This window comes from Chroicocephalus ridibundus, chromosome 4 (assembly GCF_963924245.1).
Source record: "Chroicocephalus ridibundus chromosome 4, bChrRid1.1, whole genome shotgun sequence".
Taxonomy (NCBI): Eukaryota; Metazoa; Chordata; class Aves; order Charadriiformes; family Laridae; genus Chroicocephalus; species Chroicocephalus ridibundus.
The window spans coordinates 30587990-30606713 of record NC_086287.1 but is presented as its reverse complement, the minus strand read 5'-3'; the positions used below and the strand labels follow the sequence as shown (position 1 = coordinate 30606713).

The 18724-nt window shown below is 36.7% G+C and overlaps 1 protein-coding gene across 2 annotated transcripts in view; it reads left to right on the top strand.

Moving 5' to 3' along the window:
- MIPOL1 (mirror-image polydactyly 1) overlaps positions 1–18724 on the top strand; it is a 190974-nt gene that overhangs the window by 76413 nt on the left and 95837 nt on the right. For both annotated transcript variants that reach the window (XM_063332191.1, XM_063332192.1), the window contains one exon: positions 13655–13762. In XM_063332191.1, coding sequence (XP_063188261.1) covers positions 13655–13762 — 108 coding nt within the window. The remainder of the gene's footprint in view (positions 1–13654; positions 13763–18724) is intronic.

Here is an 18724-nt window from a genome sequence, read left to right as displayed (position 1 = left end):
TCTGGAAGTCTGCAGGCTTGATGAAGTTATTTTACATATTCTGGTCTAAAATGTGTAGTGGCCCTCGCAAAAAAAAAGTGGAACAAGAAAATCTATCAATATTCTCTTTATGAAAGAAAGATTTCGCAGTAGCATTAACTTATCTACATCTCATTCACCAAGTATGCCTACATTTGTTTGTTGTATGGCTTTACTGTTTCGTGCCTCAGATGGTGAGTATCTAGGATTTACCCTCTTTTCCATGTTCTGTTTATTCACTGTTAATTATTTTTCAAGCTGAGTTGCTTGAGAACGAGAAAAATTTAGCTTCTATTACCCTCTATTGGAAATGAAGGACAGGCTTTCCTATTACGTGTGATCTGCGTGTGATTGTAAGATGTTGTTGTCAGGGAACTTGTTAATGCTTTCTCATGTTAATATTTTGTTGTCATTCTTTTCAGTAGTGTTTTTTAAGTATTTATTGTTGCGTGTGCTGTGGGTATACACAAACTCAGCACAAAAGATCGTTTTCTGATTTATAGTTTACTTTTGTATTGAAAATACTTTTTTTAAATGACACAATTCAAATATGTAGAAATATGTAAAGGCCTTTAAGAAGCCGTTATTGTGTAAAAAGTATTATATTTCTAGCTATAACAAAAAAAATTAACTGGATGAAGAACAGTATTAAATCATAAAGGTATGACAACTTTTTGCAATTCTGTGTTTGTTATCAGAAATACAGAATACAAGTGGCTAACTACAGCATATTTTATTGGTATAATGTACTGATGCAGGGTAATTGGCAGTAGTGCTTCTGCATGTATACTTTATATTGTTGATAACAGAATTGATACTATCTTTTGGGGAGGGGATGGGGTTAATATTACCTGAATGAATGAATTAGCAGCTACAAACATGTAAATCTATTAACCAAAGTTCTGCTGCATGTTACTGGGTCATCTTTCAGTTATGCTGACTTGCTTATTTCTGTAACATCTGTAGCAGTAACATCTTTCTCTGACATCTGCATAAATATTACCAAATTTTAGATAAAACCCAAAGAACAGAGTAAAGCTCTGTGTCAGAAGAATGGCTGTGAACCCTTTGCTCCTAGTCATCTCATGAGATGACTTGTCACCAACAGGTAAGATTTCCTTCCAAGTCATGTTGTAATCATGATGATGAATTTCATACCTCAGACAGAGATTGTATTACAGATCCCAGAAATGTTAGAAAACAATAGATTTCACTCTTTTTTTTGCCTGAAAGAGCTCTGCTGGGTAGTGTTTGGAACAGAAGTGAACACCAGCCCTCCTGTGAGTTTACTTCCTTCATCTTCTGTAGCTTAGAGACAAAAGTATTCTTTCTCAATCTGCAAGCATTTTTTCAGCCTCGTTGCTTGAGGTCCCATTCACAATCAAAATATTAGGACTGTAACTGAACCTCGGTCTGCAAAACTATTCTTGAAATGCTCACTGTGAAAATGAAAGCAACCAGTGCCAGCCTCCTAGAAGAAACAGCAAAATCCTTGTTAATCCCTTGTGCTAAGTAGTCGTATCAGCCTGCTTTCTACTGTAGGGCTATCCAGCAGCTGTGTTCCCGATACATGTTCCCTTTATGTCATGTGTGTTGTCTTCTATGGTATCCAGACACTTCTCAGCAGTAGTCATGCATTTACCCATTTTGTTTGTTTTGGCAGGCAGGCCCATCACTTTGCTTTCAGAAGTTGTCATAACATTCTTCTGTCTTTGTGTTTTTCTTAATTTTTTTCTGCTTAGGGTGTCCTACCCTCTACACATGAGGGATGGAATTGTCAGGAAGCTTTGAGGTGGATGAGAGCAATGTTGGTAATTGCATGTGTCAAAGGCAGCTGATTTTAGCTTTAAGGATTTCTGCATTTCAGTGACATATCAGAAAGCTTCTAGGTGGCTGTTAATTCAAACCGCACGGTCATTCCTCTTGAGATGCGTGCATCTATTTGGGTAGCTAGTCACATCAATCCCTGTAAAACACTTCAGTGAAGCTAAAACTAAATTTTGTTACAGAAGTAAAAATCTTCAGATTCAACCACTACTTAATATTTGAAAAGTCTTATTCATGCACTGTAATCATGCAGACGTTTCTCAGTGTTACTGAAGCTGAGCAATACATAATTTCTAAATGTGTTGTTTTGTTTTAGTTTTGCAGAGCTTTTGTTTACTTTCTTAAACATGTCTTTGTGGGGTATCTTTGTCTTATGTGTATGATTCATTTTAAGCTTGTGCAAATCTGATTAATTTCTTGATTTTTTTAAAAAATATTTTTATACTGCTTTTTGGTACATTTGAGCAAATTTGAAAATATGTCTGAAATATAAATTTTATACATTTACTGTTACCTAGATCTCTGTACTGGTGAGAAAAAAAAACTGATTTCACAGTAATATTTGAAGATTTATAATTAGTTACTCCATTTTCACACTTATTCTGAGACTTTTAAAACACTGATATTAATATTGCTTTCAGAGAGTTGTGATCAAAGTTTCCTAAAAAACATGTTGATTCCAGGAAGAAAGAGCAAATACTACTGATTCAGGTCATTTATTCAAAAAGTATTTCTCATCCCTCACATATCTGCAGAGCTTTGTGCTTTCACCTACCTAGTTAGCCGATTTAGTTTGTTATAATCTCTAGTCTAAAGTACCTTTTACTACACATTAAAGGAGTTTTGGGAGAAAGCATACCACAACAAAAAATTGAAGAACTGCCAGTTAAGCAATTGATGGCTCAATTGAGAGTACGGTATTTATCAGGACAAACAGACAGTGTGTACTACGAGGAACACCTGCAACCCCGTGATTACAGTATCTGAATAAAGAGATTAAAAAACTGTGGCATCTATACAGTGACGCATGATACTGTTTTCTCAAATAATGCGATCATATTTAAAAATGGACAAGAAGTATTCCTGCCCTTTTGTGCACTAAGTGCCAATTTAACGTTTAGGCGATAGTCTTGTTTGCATATGGATTTTAAGAAAATCCATTGAAGACTATTTGAAAACCAGCTCATTAGAATGACAGATTGTTTACCAAATTTTGTTTTCCTCTCAGCTAATATTGGTTACGTTCAATTAAACAAGGCTACACTTTCTAAAAATATATCTCTGTCAGCAGCTGAGTGCCTTGCATACATCTGAGAATCACATTCCTAATTTCTAGATCTAGTTGGAAGATCAGGCTGTGAATGTTTCTTTCTAAAACATCTCCTTTTCATACACCTTCACTAGTTTACATGGCTGAAAACTCAGGTGTATCAGCCAACACTACCTCCATTCTACTCTATATATTTTTTGAGTACCAGCACTGCAGATTATTAACTGGGGGTGGGGGAAAGTCTTTAAACAAAAACAATTATCAGCTATCTGTCATGGTGTATTGGTCAGATGTTTGACAAGCTGTCTCTTGGCTGCAGGCCATCTGGTTGTAATGGAACTGACTGCTCTTCTGAGGAGCCAGCAAAACACGTGGTCATGAGAAGCAATAACTCCATGTTATTTGGTCAAGTCAGTAAAGCAAAGGTTTTGGGTGTAGTAATCCCATTTCTGACATGATCTTGTCAGCTGATTAAGCTTCTTAAACTTTCTGTGCTAAATTTTCATCCCATAAAAAAAGGAAGTCCTATTTACTAATTTCATTTAAATATTGGGAAAAGTGATTAGTCAATGTTTATAAAGAGTTATATATAAAATCACTAAACACTGCGTATAATTAAAGAAGGGTTATTGAGAAGAATCGCATAATAAAGAGGATATTTATGGGAACAAGTCGAAGCAAAAATGTAGACAAAAATGATACAGTGTGGTAGAATGGACCTCACACAGGCCAAAATGAGAATTGAGAATTACAGTATTTTTACATTCTGCCTTGCAAAAGAAAGGAGGAAAGACGCTGCATTTGAAGGAGGGAGAGACTAAAGAACTTGGAGAGGGAAGACTTGTGTTTCCGCCTTTCAACAATGAAGGAGGAGAAATAAAACAAAAAAGTAAAATAGCTAGTAATATTAAAATTTATGGATTTCTGAAATGTGTGTTCCTTCCTTTTATTAGGAATAGATAGTCTTTTATAGTCCTTTTATACTGTCCCTCACTAAAGATATTAAAAATCCATCTATATATGGTCCTGGGCAACTGGCTCTAGGTGGTCCTGCTTGAGTAGGAGGATTGGGAATGATGACCTCTAGAGGTCCCTTCCAACCTCAACCATTCTGTGATTATATTTCCATATTTAGAAAGAACACGTGTAGAATCTCTAAATCTGCAGGAATAAAATGTGGTTGTTTTTTGAGCTGATATGATGAAGAGGTGGCTGGTTACTGAGGTATCTAACAGAAGACAAGTATATTAAGTTATCTGCATTTCTAGTAGCACATTTCATAATATTACAGCTCAGCGTGCTAACGAATCGCACAGTAGTTAGCACTGGAGTATAGAATGGCAAAAGCTGCCTCGCAAAATAGCGTTTCAATGAGTATGTAGGAGTTGCATTGACTTGGAAAATTGATACTAAGATCGTAAGTAAAAGAAGATCAAAATAGCATTTTAAACAACTGCCCTGACTGGCTTCTTTGGGACATTCCTTGCTGTACTACTTACTATTCAACCACGGTAGAAATTATTTCAGGTAGTCAGTAGGGTATTTCAGTCCTGGTTCTCTTGCAAGTAGCATACTAATACATGACCAGCTCTAATGGCAAATTTATTCCAAGACCTCTTTGGTGTTATGTAGTTTTATTCTTTAAATGTTTTTAAAGATGTTGAGGTTAGTTACTCCAAATTATTTTCTATGCAGAAGTTTCTACTCTGAAATCATCTCTTGAATCTGTATGCTGGAATTGCTGCCCTGCATTGAAAGTAAAACTGATCCTAGTCTAGGTATTATACTGATGGATCTTTACTGAGTGATTTAGAATTTACCTAATAAAGATTTACTTTTTTTTTTTGTCATTGCTTTTAAAACAGAATCTTTACTCTTGAATGATCTTTCCCTCTCATGGTAAAATTTTAATTAGTATTTTCCATTTGCTGAATTTGGGAGTATTGGTAATTTCCTTTGCTTTTGACTGTAAGTGATAGACAAACTACATGTTGTTCATTGTACTCTGCCAGTTTATAGTGTTTCTATAAACCTGCAGAGGGGTGGGTGTGTGAATAAGCATACTAACCTTGCGTACTACTCATTCAGTTTACATGCCTGGTTTATACATTACTTATTAGACGTACAGGCATGAAATTAAAAAATTGAATTAATAATGTGACTTCCATGTAAAACAGAAGCCACCTATTTATATATGACAGGCAGTTAGGGAAAAAATCGCTCTTAGGTTAGTTGAATGCATTTTTGCTTAATGTCAGACTCAGTACAGGCTCGTGAATAAATGTTTGATTCCAAGTTACTGGGTTTCTGTTCTGATTAGAAAAGGCTACAAAGAATGGATCAGAGGCGACGTAAGATTGGTAACATGCAATGGGTACGGGAAGCCGTGAAGAAGAGCCAGTTATGTGGCTTCAGCAGCTCCTACTGTTAAGTTTCCTCCCACAAATCAGGGGTCTGTCAGCAATCCCCTGTTAGCAGAGCCATGGTAGTCCAGTGGCACAGCCAGCACGGGAACCCTGCTTGAATGACCTGTGAATCACATATACCCGGAGACCATCACATTTTTTCTTCTCCTTGCACATTTTTTATAATGAGTGTCATTGATTAGGAAAGTCTGTGTGTGCTCAGCTCTTTGAGAAGTAGATCAAGCTTGTCTTGGTCTTTGAAATGTCATCATTGGAAGGAATTGTAGGAATATATAGAGAACGGAGTTGGGTGGGTGTCATACTACCCAGTGTTGAATAGCTGCAAGTGAAAGGATTGTTAACACGAAGAGTGGAAACAGTTAAACTTTCTTGTCTGAATTTTCTGAATGTCTTTCTGTGCACCTACAGTTCCTTTAACTCTTCAAGCGAAAATAAATGAAAGCTTGTTTTCCTGCATTTTCGAGTGTTCAGAAATAGAAAGGGAAGGGAAAGGTAGGGAGAAACCAAGTCATGTATACAGCATATTATCTGCCTTAATACTGCAGGTTCCAGCTGGCTCATAGTGACAAGGAAGACAAAAATGTTTAATTTGTATTTTGATGCATTTCGTTTTGTGGCTTCTGATGAAGCAAGACACCATTGCCCTGCTGCAAAAAATAAAATAAAAAATGTTGTTTACATTTAAGTGTTTCTCTTACTAATAGAATATAAATTTTTAAAGATGCATATGTTTCTGAGGCCTAAGCTCTACAAAAGCACTTCTTTTTCTTGAAATCCCAGTAGTTCTAAGCTGCTGGGCATTGTATAAATAATCATTTAAACACATTTGTTGATGGTTTGCCAGAACTTTGAAGAAAATCTTTTCTTTCAGACGTTAGAAAGCCTTAATTCAAAATTATAATTTAATGGAAAAATGCTTTTAGTGATTATTATGTAGAAACTCATTCATTTCTTTATTTCTTTTAAAATTATTATTTTAGAAGAAAAAGGATAAAATCTATTTATATAAATATAAGTGCTTCCAAACATCTGCAGTTCAAAGTACATAATTCACAGTGACACCAAAGGTTGGTTTGTGTTTTGACTGGATGACTTTGGTATTATTTTTGTCTGCAAAGGAAAGAGTTGTGCAGCATCCAAGTGGCGCAAGATGTTTGCCTCTCCAGAAATCATGATGAATTTGGGACAAGGGGCAGACTGTTTAAAAAAAAAAAAAATATTGAGGGGAGGGGGAGAGAAGGGCTGTCAAACTGAGAACACTTGCATTCCGTTCGGCATCTTTGACCTGGGAGCTATTCTGAAGTGCAGGTCATTATAAACGAAGTGAGAAAGGGCGAACAAAATAATAAACCAAGAGAAGAATCAGTTGAATTGGTTTTGTTTGCTTACAATGGTTGTTTATTGTATTTACATTTCCATAGGTGGTGACTTAAAAAATATAACAGGTGAAAAATTAGCCATGTTTTTTCATCTTGTTTTGTGTCTAGAATAATTATTTGTACTTCAGTTGTTCATTGCAGTGAATATGTGTTAACTAATTTCAAAACGTATCTGCAATTTATCACTTACAAAAGTATTATGCTGTGTAGTAGTAGGATCCTGGTATCCCACAAGCTCATCTTTCAATGGTATTTGTGCATTTTCCATCAAGATACAGTGTGTCATTTACTTTGCTGATGAGCATTTTGTTTAAAATGCGTAAAAGAAAAAATGCATGTTGGAAAATAATTCATCTGCCATTCAGATGGACTCCTACTTCCCTTCCCATAATTTGGAGGACATAAATCATTTGCCCAGCTTATTCAGTAGGAACTGGGTTATTTTTATTTCTCACTACTTCAGTAATTGAGATCCCAGTTCAGCAAGGTCTTCGTGAATAAAAGTCCACAGAACATGATAGAGTACTCACTGTTTAAAGTGAATGCCCTGATATGCAATCAAGTAATTACGTACTGGCTAACCCATGGTAAGTGGCCATGCTCTCACTTTTGATTTTTGTCTGACTTGAATAAAAATATGTTACCTTAAATTTAATGGCGGAATGAAGCTATTTGTGGGAGGCTGTGGTTATATACAAGATCTATTATTAAACTCCGAAGACCACATAAGACTGACCAGGTGCGATGAGATCAGACCAAAGATGCACCTACTTCACCACACTGACCCTGCTCTGCCAATAGTCCAGGCTTCGGGAAGGGTTGAAGAACAGGGCGAGCACGTTGTGGTACCTCCATCTACATACTGTCCCTTTTTTCAGCTGTCTCATCAGTGGAGTCTTGTGTTTATGTGTTTATGCCAGTGCTGATTCATAAGATTATAACCATTGCAGGTTTTGACAAGGACTCGAGATGAACAAACACATTTTCATAAAATACTATCTTCTGTATGTACTAATTGAATGAGACAATCAAATGTAATTCAGAATTCAGGAAAGAACTTTGTGCTGAATTTGGCCTCATCTTAGTCCTAGCTAGTACATTTGTTTCATTAGACTTTGACCCTCATATCTGTATTAACAGAGGCAAATCAATTCCGTTTTTTTCCCAGCATATAAATGGCATAATGTGTTGGCTCTTTCTGCCCCGCCCCAGCATATTACCATAAATTCAGGAGAGGTTGGTTTGGGTTCCTCTTAATGAAAGATGATGGAAAACATTGTATATTATGTAGTAATATTAAAAGCAAATATAGATGTAACAGGATTAAAACGCCACCAAGACTGCATTTGTAGTAAGGAAGTGTTACGGTTTTCTGTTGTATTCAGCTTTAACTGTTGCTTCCTCAGCCAAGGAGTGTCACAGTACCCTTTCGCTGGGTCAAATCTGTGCTGAAGTACAAAATGAGTAACACACCTGACGTCACTATCTAGCTCAGTGAGATGAGAGCCAAGGACCCTGGTGTAGCAAAACATTTGTGTCTGTTTGAAAGCACGTGAACAGTCTGATTGACCTGAGTAGCGCAGAGTTAAATATGCTTCTGCATGAGGCCTCAGGGAATAGGTGGTGTCTTCGTATAAACAAACTGCAGCGGGACCAAATGGTTGGGGGCAGGGGGTTGCTCTGCTCAATGTTAACGCTTTGCTGTATTCCGTCTTTGTCCCTGCTAGTGTTATTTCTCCAATGGCTTGCAGATTTTTCTTGTACAGATGTCTTGTGCGGTGTCTGTACCTTTTACTTGCAGAACAGCTCACTGAAGAATCATGTTAAGTAATGATCAAAAAGAACTCATCAGTCTGTGTAGACATGGCAGGCACCCTAACACCGTGTTAGCATGTTATAGGTACAAGCTGAAGAAGAAAATGCTGAAAAGCTGACAGCATGTTAAAGATGATTTGTTTATACAAGTGCTAAAGTTATGTTTGATATGTTAATGCAACCTCATTTTCTAGTAAAGGCCAAACACTATTAAGTGGTTATCTGCATTGATTTTTCTATCTCCTGAAATACTCAATTCGTTCTAAACTATCTTTATTCCTTTTGTGTACCTGGAACTAGGACCATCTTTTAACAGTCTCTTTGTGGTCTAGCCTCAAGGACTCAGTGATATTGTCCTGGTTCACTTCTTGACCTCTCCATTACTGACCCCTTTTAGCAGGCGCTCCTTTTTTGCAGTTTGTCTGGATTTTCTCGGTGGCGTTCTCAACCCTCCCACCAGCGTAATCACTGAAAGGGGTCAGCACCCTCTGCGGGTTGAACCGGTGTCTCTCACAACCACCCTCATTCTGTTGTATCATGTTAGCTGATGCTCGTTAAGGCTCACTAGTAGTCTAATCGTTTAAATTAGAAGATGGGAGGAGAGAACAGGTGTACTTGCTGTCCGTCCTTTCTTTCCTGCCAAAATCTCTTCTTATCTTTTTGGTATGTTACCTGCTTTGCTTTTCGTTTTGTGTCTTAGCTGCTTGTGATATATCCTCTGCAGGGGTATTTGTTTGGAAAGACTGGGTGCATTTAGAAGAGCACAGCCGGGTTGCACAGTGGAAATATGGTTAAAAGAAGATTGAGTGCCAGTTGCTGGGAATGGATGATCTTGCAGTGAAAACTGTACAGTTGGGCACTGATGGTTGCTCAAGGAACACTTGGAGCAGGCTTAAAGAAATTCACTGTCTCACAAGTGCGTTATCACCTGAATGAGGCTAGCTAAGGGAGGAGACTTTTTGAGGGAAATGTATTCAGAGAGGAGAACAAACCTGAGGGTTTGAAAGAAGAGAGGAAACCTTTTTCTGGTTGGTGTTTTTTTGCTTTTTTTGCTTTTTTTTTATTCTTTTTTTGTCTTCAGTATTGCCTCTCTGGTTGCAGAACTCTGCATGAACACAGTAGACCACGCGATGAAGCTAGTTCTTGGTGCATTGTTTGTGTGAAACCTTTATAAAATGAGATGTTACCATTTGTGAGACTTTAATATACTTTACTTAGCAAAGTCTTCAGCTTTCTGATCAAGGCATATTCTCTTTGACCTCCATCTACACTGCTCATATTCCTTGATACACTCAAAGGATCAGAGGTAAAAAAGCAGTTTGCTCAATTAACAGCCTGTCACAAAGTGTTACATTCATGGGAACTTCCATTTCAGTGCACAATTATACCTCAGATCAGATGTTTAGGCAACCTGTGTTGCACAAAATATTTTGTCTCTGACTTTAGGAGGGTTCTGTTTGAATGTTTCCCAAGTATGAATTTTCACAAGTTTGGGATAACAGGATTTACACATTCTTATTTATAATACTTAAAATGAAACACTTCCTTTAGCTTTCAGCTTTCTTAAAAGGATACATCCAACATTTCCTTTTTGCCAGTACTGAATTAGACGATACTTTCTCTTCACTCTGCTCCAAAAAGTATTTTTATATATGTTTTTAGAAGGAAATCCAGTTTCTTGCTTGCAGCTGTTGGCATTTTAAAGCCCGAGAGTGAACCAATAAAAACACATGTTCTTTTAAAGAACATCTATTTTTACTGGACCTTGCTAACAACCAATGACACAGAATTCAAAAAATGTTGGCTCAAATGGATAGAAGGGCTGCATTGTTTTAAATTCTATTTTTAAAACTCTTCTTTATGGCAAGATTACACAGAAATTTCTTGTGCTCTTGTTCTTGTGAAAAAGAGCGCTTGCTTTTAGAATGCTATTTTAATATTTTAAAAGTAGTTCAGATATCAAATTGTTGTAGACTATGAAATTTTAGTAAGGCATACACGATGTTGCCATTTACGAGTATTATTATAATACTTTGACAAACAGGATAATTAAAGGTTTGACTTCCTAGACAGCTAGGAATAAATACATTTTGATTGATAATTCAGAGCATCTTCTGTTAATACATTATTTCCAACATATCAAGACGCTTATGTATAATGGTCAAATTTCTTTCAATGATACCCTCAAAATGGATTCAAGCAGTATGCTGATTTAATATGTCCAGTTTTTTCAGAATCAGCATTATTAGTGGAAATTAAATTAAATATGAGATAGTAAATGCTGCCAAGGTTGATGTAAATGTAATCATGTCAAAGATGACTTCATAGGGAGGGCCATCCACCTTATGTTACTTGTGTTGCGTCATTGTGGTACATACTCTGTATGCTGCATGATACTGGAGTTGCACTGCTGCTGTTTGTTTCCCTGTCCTGTCTTCACAGGAGTGAAGTGGAGAGCAGAATAAGATTGCACCCATACCCTTAGTTGTATGACCTGCTCTGTACATCAAGATCTCTTTCCATATGGTCCCATAGCTAGGTTTTGCTCTTAGCGTATTTTCACTTCTCGTTTGGAGTCAAGAGAATAGAATCATAGAACGGTTCGGGTTGGAAGGGACCATAAAGATCACCTAGTTCCAACCCCCCTGCTATGGGCAGGGACACCTCCCACTAGACGAGGCTGCTCAAAGCCCCATCCAGCCTGGCCTTGAACAGTTCCAGGGGTGGGGCATCCACAAGCATAAATATAAATTCATGTTTTAAAGGTAGATTGAGATTTTGGCCTTTTTAATAATCTTTACTGTAAGAAATCTGTGCTGTTGTCAAATTGGGAATTCCCAAGCACTGTTTTGAAGAGCGTTGGCAAAGCAGAAAAGTGAGAGGCCTGCTGATATTACATGCAACGTGTGAAGTGTCGTGATAATGCCTGTAATAGTAGATTGATTTTATTTTCTGAAATGGTGTTTAGATCATTTTTGCTAGAGAAAAAAAAATCTGCTAGAGAAAAAAACTGCATAATCTGGGTTTAGTTCTTCAATAGTTTTATTAGCGCCTTCATGTCTGCAGACACATAATTTTCATGCTGGACATGGAAAAAGAATTACAGCTATGATTCTGTGATCTGTGATTTTTGTTGTGTGTGTGTGAGATAGACATTAAATATCTTAAGTCTGTAAAAATATTTGAAATCAAATGTATCTTAACATTTTTCCTGTATTTCCCTATTTTATGGGAAAGTGTCTTTTTCTCTTTTTCTTGCAATAAAAATGAAACTGTGCATTAAGGAACTTCACAACAGACGCTGACAGAACGCTCTAGGCCAGAGAGATTTGCTGCCTTTAAAATAAGTAATCCTATAAGAAATAAGCCCTGATTTTTAACAGAAGTAATCAAGTACAACAGATATGTGAATTGAATTTTTTAAAAGTACTCTTGGGCACCTACAATTATTTAAAACTTATTCAAATATACGATTGAATCATTCCGTTATATATACTATGCTGGAGACCTAGTGTGCAGTACATTGTTAGGGGCTTACTTTGTGTTTAAGAAATGTATGTACTGGTATGTCTTTTAAAATTTCTGTCTCGAGATCCTTCAGTACTCCTTATTTTACTTAGACCTCAGTTATAATTTTTGCAGTCCTGCAGCTCTCTGTTTCACAGTTTTTCCTTTTTTAGAGTTTTTTTTTTAGCAAGCTTCATTGTCCCATGTACTGAATTGCTCAGGAAAAGGTTGTATACACTTGATGGGAAGCTCGATTTTGTGTCTTCTACAGTCACTAAGATAGCACAAGAGACTGATGTTTCCAGGTCTTTCATTTGAAACAGCAGTGCTTACATGGGCATTATATTCCTTTCTTACTAGTGTTTTCAGAAAGTATTTCTTAAAATACTGTTAATGAATTAATTGTCTTTTGTTCCAACAGAGTATCAGCTTTGGGGTTTGGTGGTGATAACAAAACTACTTGCTTGTAATATACTGTTTTAAAATGTTCCTGTTAAATTGTGCTTTTCCCTCCTTTTGACATTTGTTCTCCTACATCTTCCCGGTACTTTGTCTGGTTTGTTGGTTTGTTTTGCCTTTTTTTTTTTTTTTTTTTTTTTTTTTTTTTTTTTTTTCAAATCAGTTTCTTGGTTGTTTTTTATAAGACAATGAACTGTCTGCTGACAACTAATTACTTTTTCAAACTAAGGTAACTGGCAAGACCTCTTATGGTTACCATAAAAAAAACAATGAAATATAATTTAGCTCACAATTTGCACATCTTTAATCTTTAAAATGTTTGGCTGACAGCAGTAAGTATACGTGTGTATGCACCCAATAGCAAACGTTAATTTTTTCATTCTTTGTCATTAAGTTAAATATTTAAACAAAACAATCTTAAAGCTTCTTTTCTTTCAAGATGTGGTGTGTGTTTGAGATTTAGAGTAATCTCTTAGTGTGAAAAAGACAAGTATAAAAATTACATGTATATTTTCTGATAAAAGGCTGGGTCCTAGATTTGGAAGGAGGGTCTTTAATTTGCTTGCTTTTCTAAAAGCACATATTGCTTCCTTTATATCCACTTACTTCATATATAAAAACGAAAATCCATCATTATATTGGCATAACTAGGAGCAGAATTTCAACCTGACATCTTTATAATTTTTAAAACTTTCTAAAACATTGTGAAAAATGTCTTTATCTGATACTAAACTTAGCTTTTTTTGGCATACAATTGGACCAGGAAGAAACTGAATAATGATGCACATTTAGAAAATGTAGCTCTAGTACTGATCTGGGATTGTAACTTGCTTTTGTCTGATGCTTTCTCTACTGCAGAAATGGTGATGGGGTTATTTACGTTAATTCGTTTGGCTTGTTGAAAAAAATATGCCCACACTCCTCTACTTAATGGGATTCTTTCCTCGTTGCAGTGCAAACGGCTGGAGCAGGAGCTTCATCATCTGAAAGAGCAGAACCAGACTTCAGCAAACAACACGAGACATCTGACTGCTGAAAACAATCAAGAACGTGCTCTGAAGGTAAATCTCCATTTCTTCTTGCAGGCAAATTAAGGTTGTAAGCCCCTGGTGCCAGCTTTCTGGGCTGCATATATCAGTTGTGTACATTTCGGCAGAAGTGAGCTATGGTGTTTGCCAACAACCCCTTCTTTAAACACAGATACAGCACCCTTCTGTTATGGTTTTATTTTATTTTGTGTATGAAAACAACAAGAAAAGAAATAACATATCCTCCAAATTATTGGTCTGGTAATTAATGTTAAATTCCTGGGGTCCGTCCTTGCAATATTGCATTTTATAACGTGAAGAAAACTGCAACTATTTGACTCGCGGTTCCTTTGCAAAACTAATATTTTAAAGCATGGCTGTTTGATCTGCTCCCAGCAGTGTGTGCTATATTAATAACATTGTTGACCTATACTACTAGTGACCACATAGTTGATACTACTATTTGCAAAAGGGTAGCTAGTTGGAATTGGGAGGAGGAATAATAAGTCCTGTCAATAAGAATAAAAATGAGCAGACAGGCGGGAGAGGGTCAGAGAAAGGACAGTGTAAAGTGACAGGTTATTGCTGCTTTGAGAAAGGGAAATTGTAACGTCAGTGGAATTGATAGCTACATAACCAGCAATCTCACTGCTAGCCAGAATGAGAGACTATGCCAGGTAAGATGTGCAAACACCATCTGCACCTATTTCAACCACTATATTCTTAAAAATCTCTTTTATGGGTAGCGGAGAGACAATATAAATACAGAAGTTACTTTGTTGATACTGTGTTGTCATTTTAAAATTGTGTTTGATTTAGGCAGTAAGATCCAAGCGTATCTCATTTATAGGCAGATTTTCCTCTGCCTCCTTTTGATTTTTTTTTTTTTTTTATATTTGGGAAACATCATTATTCATGCAACAACTTGACCGATGCAAAGTATAGGAATTAAGGTAAACCCTTGCGTAGTTTGACATTTCTCAGTTAAAAAAAAAAAGTGTAATGAATAAACAGTGAGAGGCTGCATGCCACACAAATGCTGTATGTTCCGTGGGTTTATAATTGCCATCAGAATCTATGGTAAATATTACAAAATCAGGTGTGCAATACTGAAAGCAATCCATCCTCAGCTGACTAGAAATAGAGATTGTAAACATTCAGGGCTGTTTCTGGCCACAATAATAGTATCGTTTTGAGTCTCGTATCACGAAAAGTTAGTGCTTGCTGCTCGTGCTACTTATCGAACGTAGTATTGTTTTTCATTAATTGCGTGCTGACTTGTTTATTCTGTGCCATTGAAAATATTATGCACAGAGTCTTTCCTTTTGAAAACAGCAATGTTTTATTGAAACTACACATTTTAGATTTAATATTGCCTGACATAATGCTTACAGAATAATTATATTTTCAGAGCAAGAAGTGACTTAATAGTTCAGAGTGTTAGTAGGATTTCATCCTAAGCCTGATATTGCTCTCCCAGCACCTAATCTTTAAAGAATTTAATTTCTGGCTGTCACAGGCATTTTTTGATTTTTTCAAAGTTAGAGGTTAATTGGTCGTAGTCTTTTAGAGATGAGAGTCTGGGGAGGAAAAAAGGAGTGCTTTTCAATTTTTGGTAAAGTTGAACTTTTTTAATATTGTACCTCTGTAGAGTTTGTCTCAGTTCATATAAATGTTGCTTACAGTGAGGACAGGTCCAACAGAATACTTTTTAAAAGGCCGATGGGTTCTGTTGAATTCTCGACCTTGAAAACTTTAAAATGTCCATATGAAATATTGGCAATAGTAGTTAGCTTTCATATACAGCATGTGAACGCTCATCCTGACCTAAGCACCCATGCAAATGAAAAGTTTATCACTCCTTTTTAGTGAAGCTACAGCCTAGAGAATATGGGCTGGCTGCTAGGGATGAAAGTCGTGCCAGTGACTCCTTTAGAAATGGGGTTGACTGGTGCCAAAATATCCAGCCAGAGCCCGCTGACAAGTAGTGCGCTGTGGGTCTCAGCACACCCCTGCCCTGTGAAACGCTCTTGTTCTTAGCTGCCCCCTCCTGCCTCGCATGCACTCGGTAGCTACCGTGAGTGCTGCACATGGAGCGCATGTACAGACCCAAGAATCCCCTCCTGTCTCCTCTCCGCTGCAGATCACCCTCTGGTCATCTTGCTTTTTTCGTAGAAACGCAACTGGCTATCTGTCTCTGTGGTGCAGAGTTAAATACCAACACAACTATTTTTATTTTCACCGTGATCCATAGAACTGCATTTGCTTTAACCACCTCCATGTGCAAACTGGGAACTGTGCGATGTGCTATTAGTTCAGCTGTAAGCACCTGTCCAGCAAGAGTCCAGGTATTCCTTCTGTGTCTATCCAGGACAGTTTCTGTTAAGAAAGGTTGTGGGGTTTTTCAAATGTTTAATTTTCCCTGCTCTTTTAAGCTTAATTAAAGTTGTCTGATTCAGTTTGGCAAAAGATGTATTTTGTGATAGGTGGCAGAGGAGGAATTTGATCCTCTCTAGATTTTCATCAGGGAGTAATGGAAGTGTCAGCATCAGATGTGGTGCAAGGATACTTGCAATCTTAAATGGATAAAAATACAGTAATCAGGATGAGCTAGATTAAGGATGGCATAAAAGTTTGTGATAAAAGATTAGGTCATTGCCTCTATGGGGTCCTGAACTACAGTTAACAACAGAAACCAACAGGTTATTTTGTTTTTTCTTTCTTACTTTTTAAAATCATCTCACAGTAGTGAGTTGCTCAGAAGTAAAAAAGTGTAAAACCAATCCACAAGAAACCTATTTCATTCCATTGACGGTATGACGGTCTAGTAGGTAAAATAAGTTGCAAGCTTTCAGCTTTAATTTTACTTATATTAGCTCACAGGGCTGCTGCCACCCTTCTTTGAGGCAGTAGCAGCCAGTAGACACCTGAGTGAGGCAGAGCAGCAGAGACAGATTGTAATGGTGGGAGAGGTGTGGTGGCAGGAAACTGGCCAGATCCAGGATCTGGGAATCACAAAGATGATATAAGCACTCTTGCATACTTTTGGTTTTACACACTTTTAGATCCCGTGTCACACTTGACGATCATGTGACAAATAAAACAGGGGGCATAAGGCATGCTGTCTAGTCCTGTGCTGTGCCATTCCATCTTATTGTGCGATATAACATCTGCACGTCTTTGGTAAGCCGCGTCTTCTTAGCTTATCTCTGTCATATATACTAGTAGTACATGACTTAAAATTTCCATATTTAATGTATTTATTGCATGGGACGTTCTGTATAGTGATGTGGGCCATTCAGTCCCACAATACCAAGCTGGTACTCCTAATTTTTATAACGTTGTTATTGGTCATAGGAGATAGTATTAATTGACGGAAAAGGCCAATTTCAAATCTTCCCTCCAGGCAATGCCCACAACTGCACAGAGGTCATTCAGAGAAGCATGTGGGCCCCTATTTCCATAGTTAAAGTAAAATAATCCTCCTCTTCTGAAACCATTTTAAAAAATCTCTTATAATATTTCCGATTGAATTATAGCTAAATCTTTTAGGGATAATTGCTTCCTAAGGGCCTATACATTTGCGCTCTTAGTACATTTTCATAAAATAAGATCTGCAGAGTGCTTTGCAGTTCTAATGTGTCAGGGTCTATACATAAGATTATTCATTTGTGCTTGGCCTTCATAATTAACATTTGGTCTCTACTGATTCTGGTAAACGTATTCCCACAATACGCTGAAATAGCTGATTCAATTAAACATAGAAAAGTTTAAAAATTGCAGTTTTTTCATTAGTATTCAAATATTGTTGTGGATCATTTTATTGTTGTTGGCTTTGTAGCATATAGTTTTAAAATGCAGAGTATCAAGTAATACATTTTCCTAAAGAAAAATAAAGATTTTGCCAGTGTGAATGTCCTCTCTACTCAGTTGAAGAAGAATACAAAATAAGTCTTGTGAAGCAAATAATTTAATGTGAAAATTCATGGAAAATGTTTAACTGGATTTGAATGAAACATAAGGAGAGGTGACTTTTTTTTCACATGCCTGATTTATTTTGTAATTTTTAATTAGGTGGTACATTCTTCTCAAAGCAGCTATTAATCTGCTTTAAAGACCAAAGAGACACACTAATTTTACTTCCAAGCCAAACTCTCAAAATGGAGGAGAGAGTGTTTCGTGATGATGCAAAATCAGGTGCCCTTTAGTGACTAAATGAGTTTACTCCAGCCAAGTATGATGTCATTAGAACTTGTAAAGGTTATTAATCTCCTTCAGAACTGTTAAGATGCTACTCTTTGGTTATGATTGGCTTGTTTTGTTATATTTTTCTGACTGATCTATCTTTTTAGTTGTGATTTTCTGTAGAATGCATCCTACGTGTTTCCATGGTTTTATTAAGAATATCATAAATCTAGTCAGAAGCAAAAAAGTGACCTGAAGGAGCTGTCAGAAATTCATCTACAGTAGTGTCATAAAGCAACTGTAGCTGATGTCATCTGCTTTCTGCTGACACATAAGAATTGTGTAAATGGCAGGAAATCCACAATGCATAGCAGTTTGGTAGTTGTTCCAGTGATGATGCCTATGGAAAAGCTACTCTAGAAGATTTAAATTAAGTACTCCCTGATACCTGTCATAAATTGTACTAGGCTCTGTTTTGATTCCCAGAATTTCCCACATTCTTAGAGGAGAAACTATTTCTCCATGTCTGCTTGACAATGCCAACTGCAAAACCAAATCAAGCTATCTAGTCAACATACCATCCATGAAGAGCATGATCCCAGGAGACTCTGATACCATGAGAGCTTAAAAAAAAATTAAGAAAAGCTTTAACATGAATTTTAAAGTGTTTGCTACTGTTGAAAAGTGTGGAATACGCAGGCTATTTAGGCATATGATATTGACTATGGAATAAAGTGCTTCTTTCAGAAGGTAGTAACTGTGGCTCTTATCTGCAAAAACTAACTAATTCTAACAATGTTTTTATGTTTA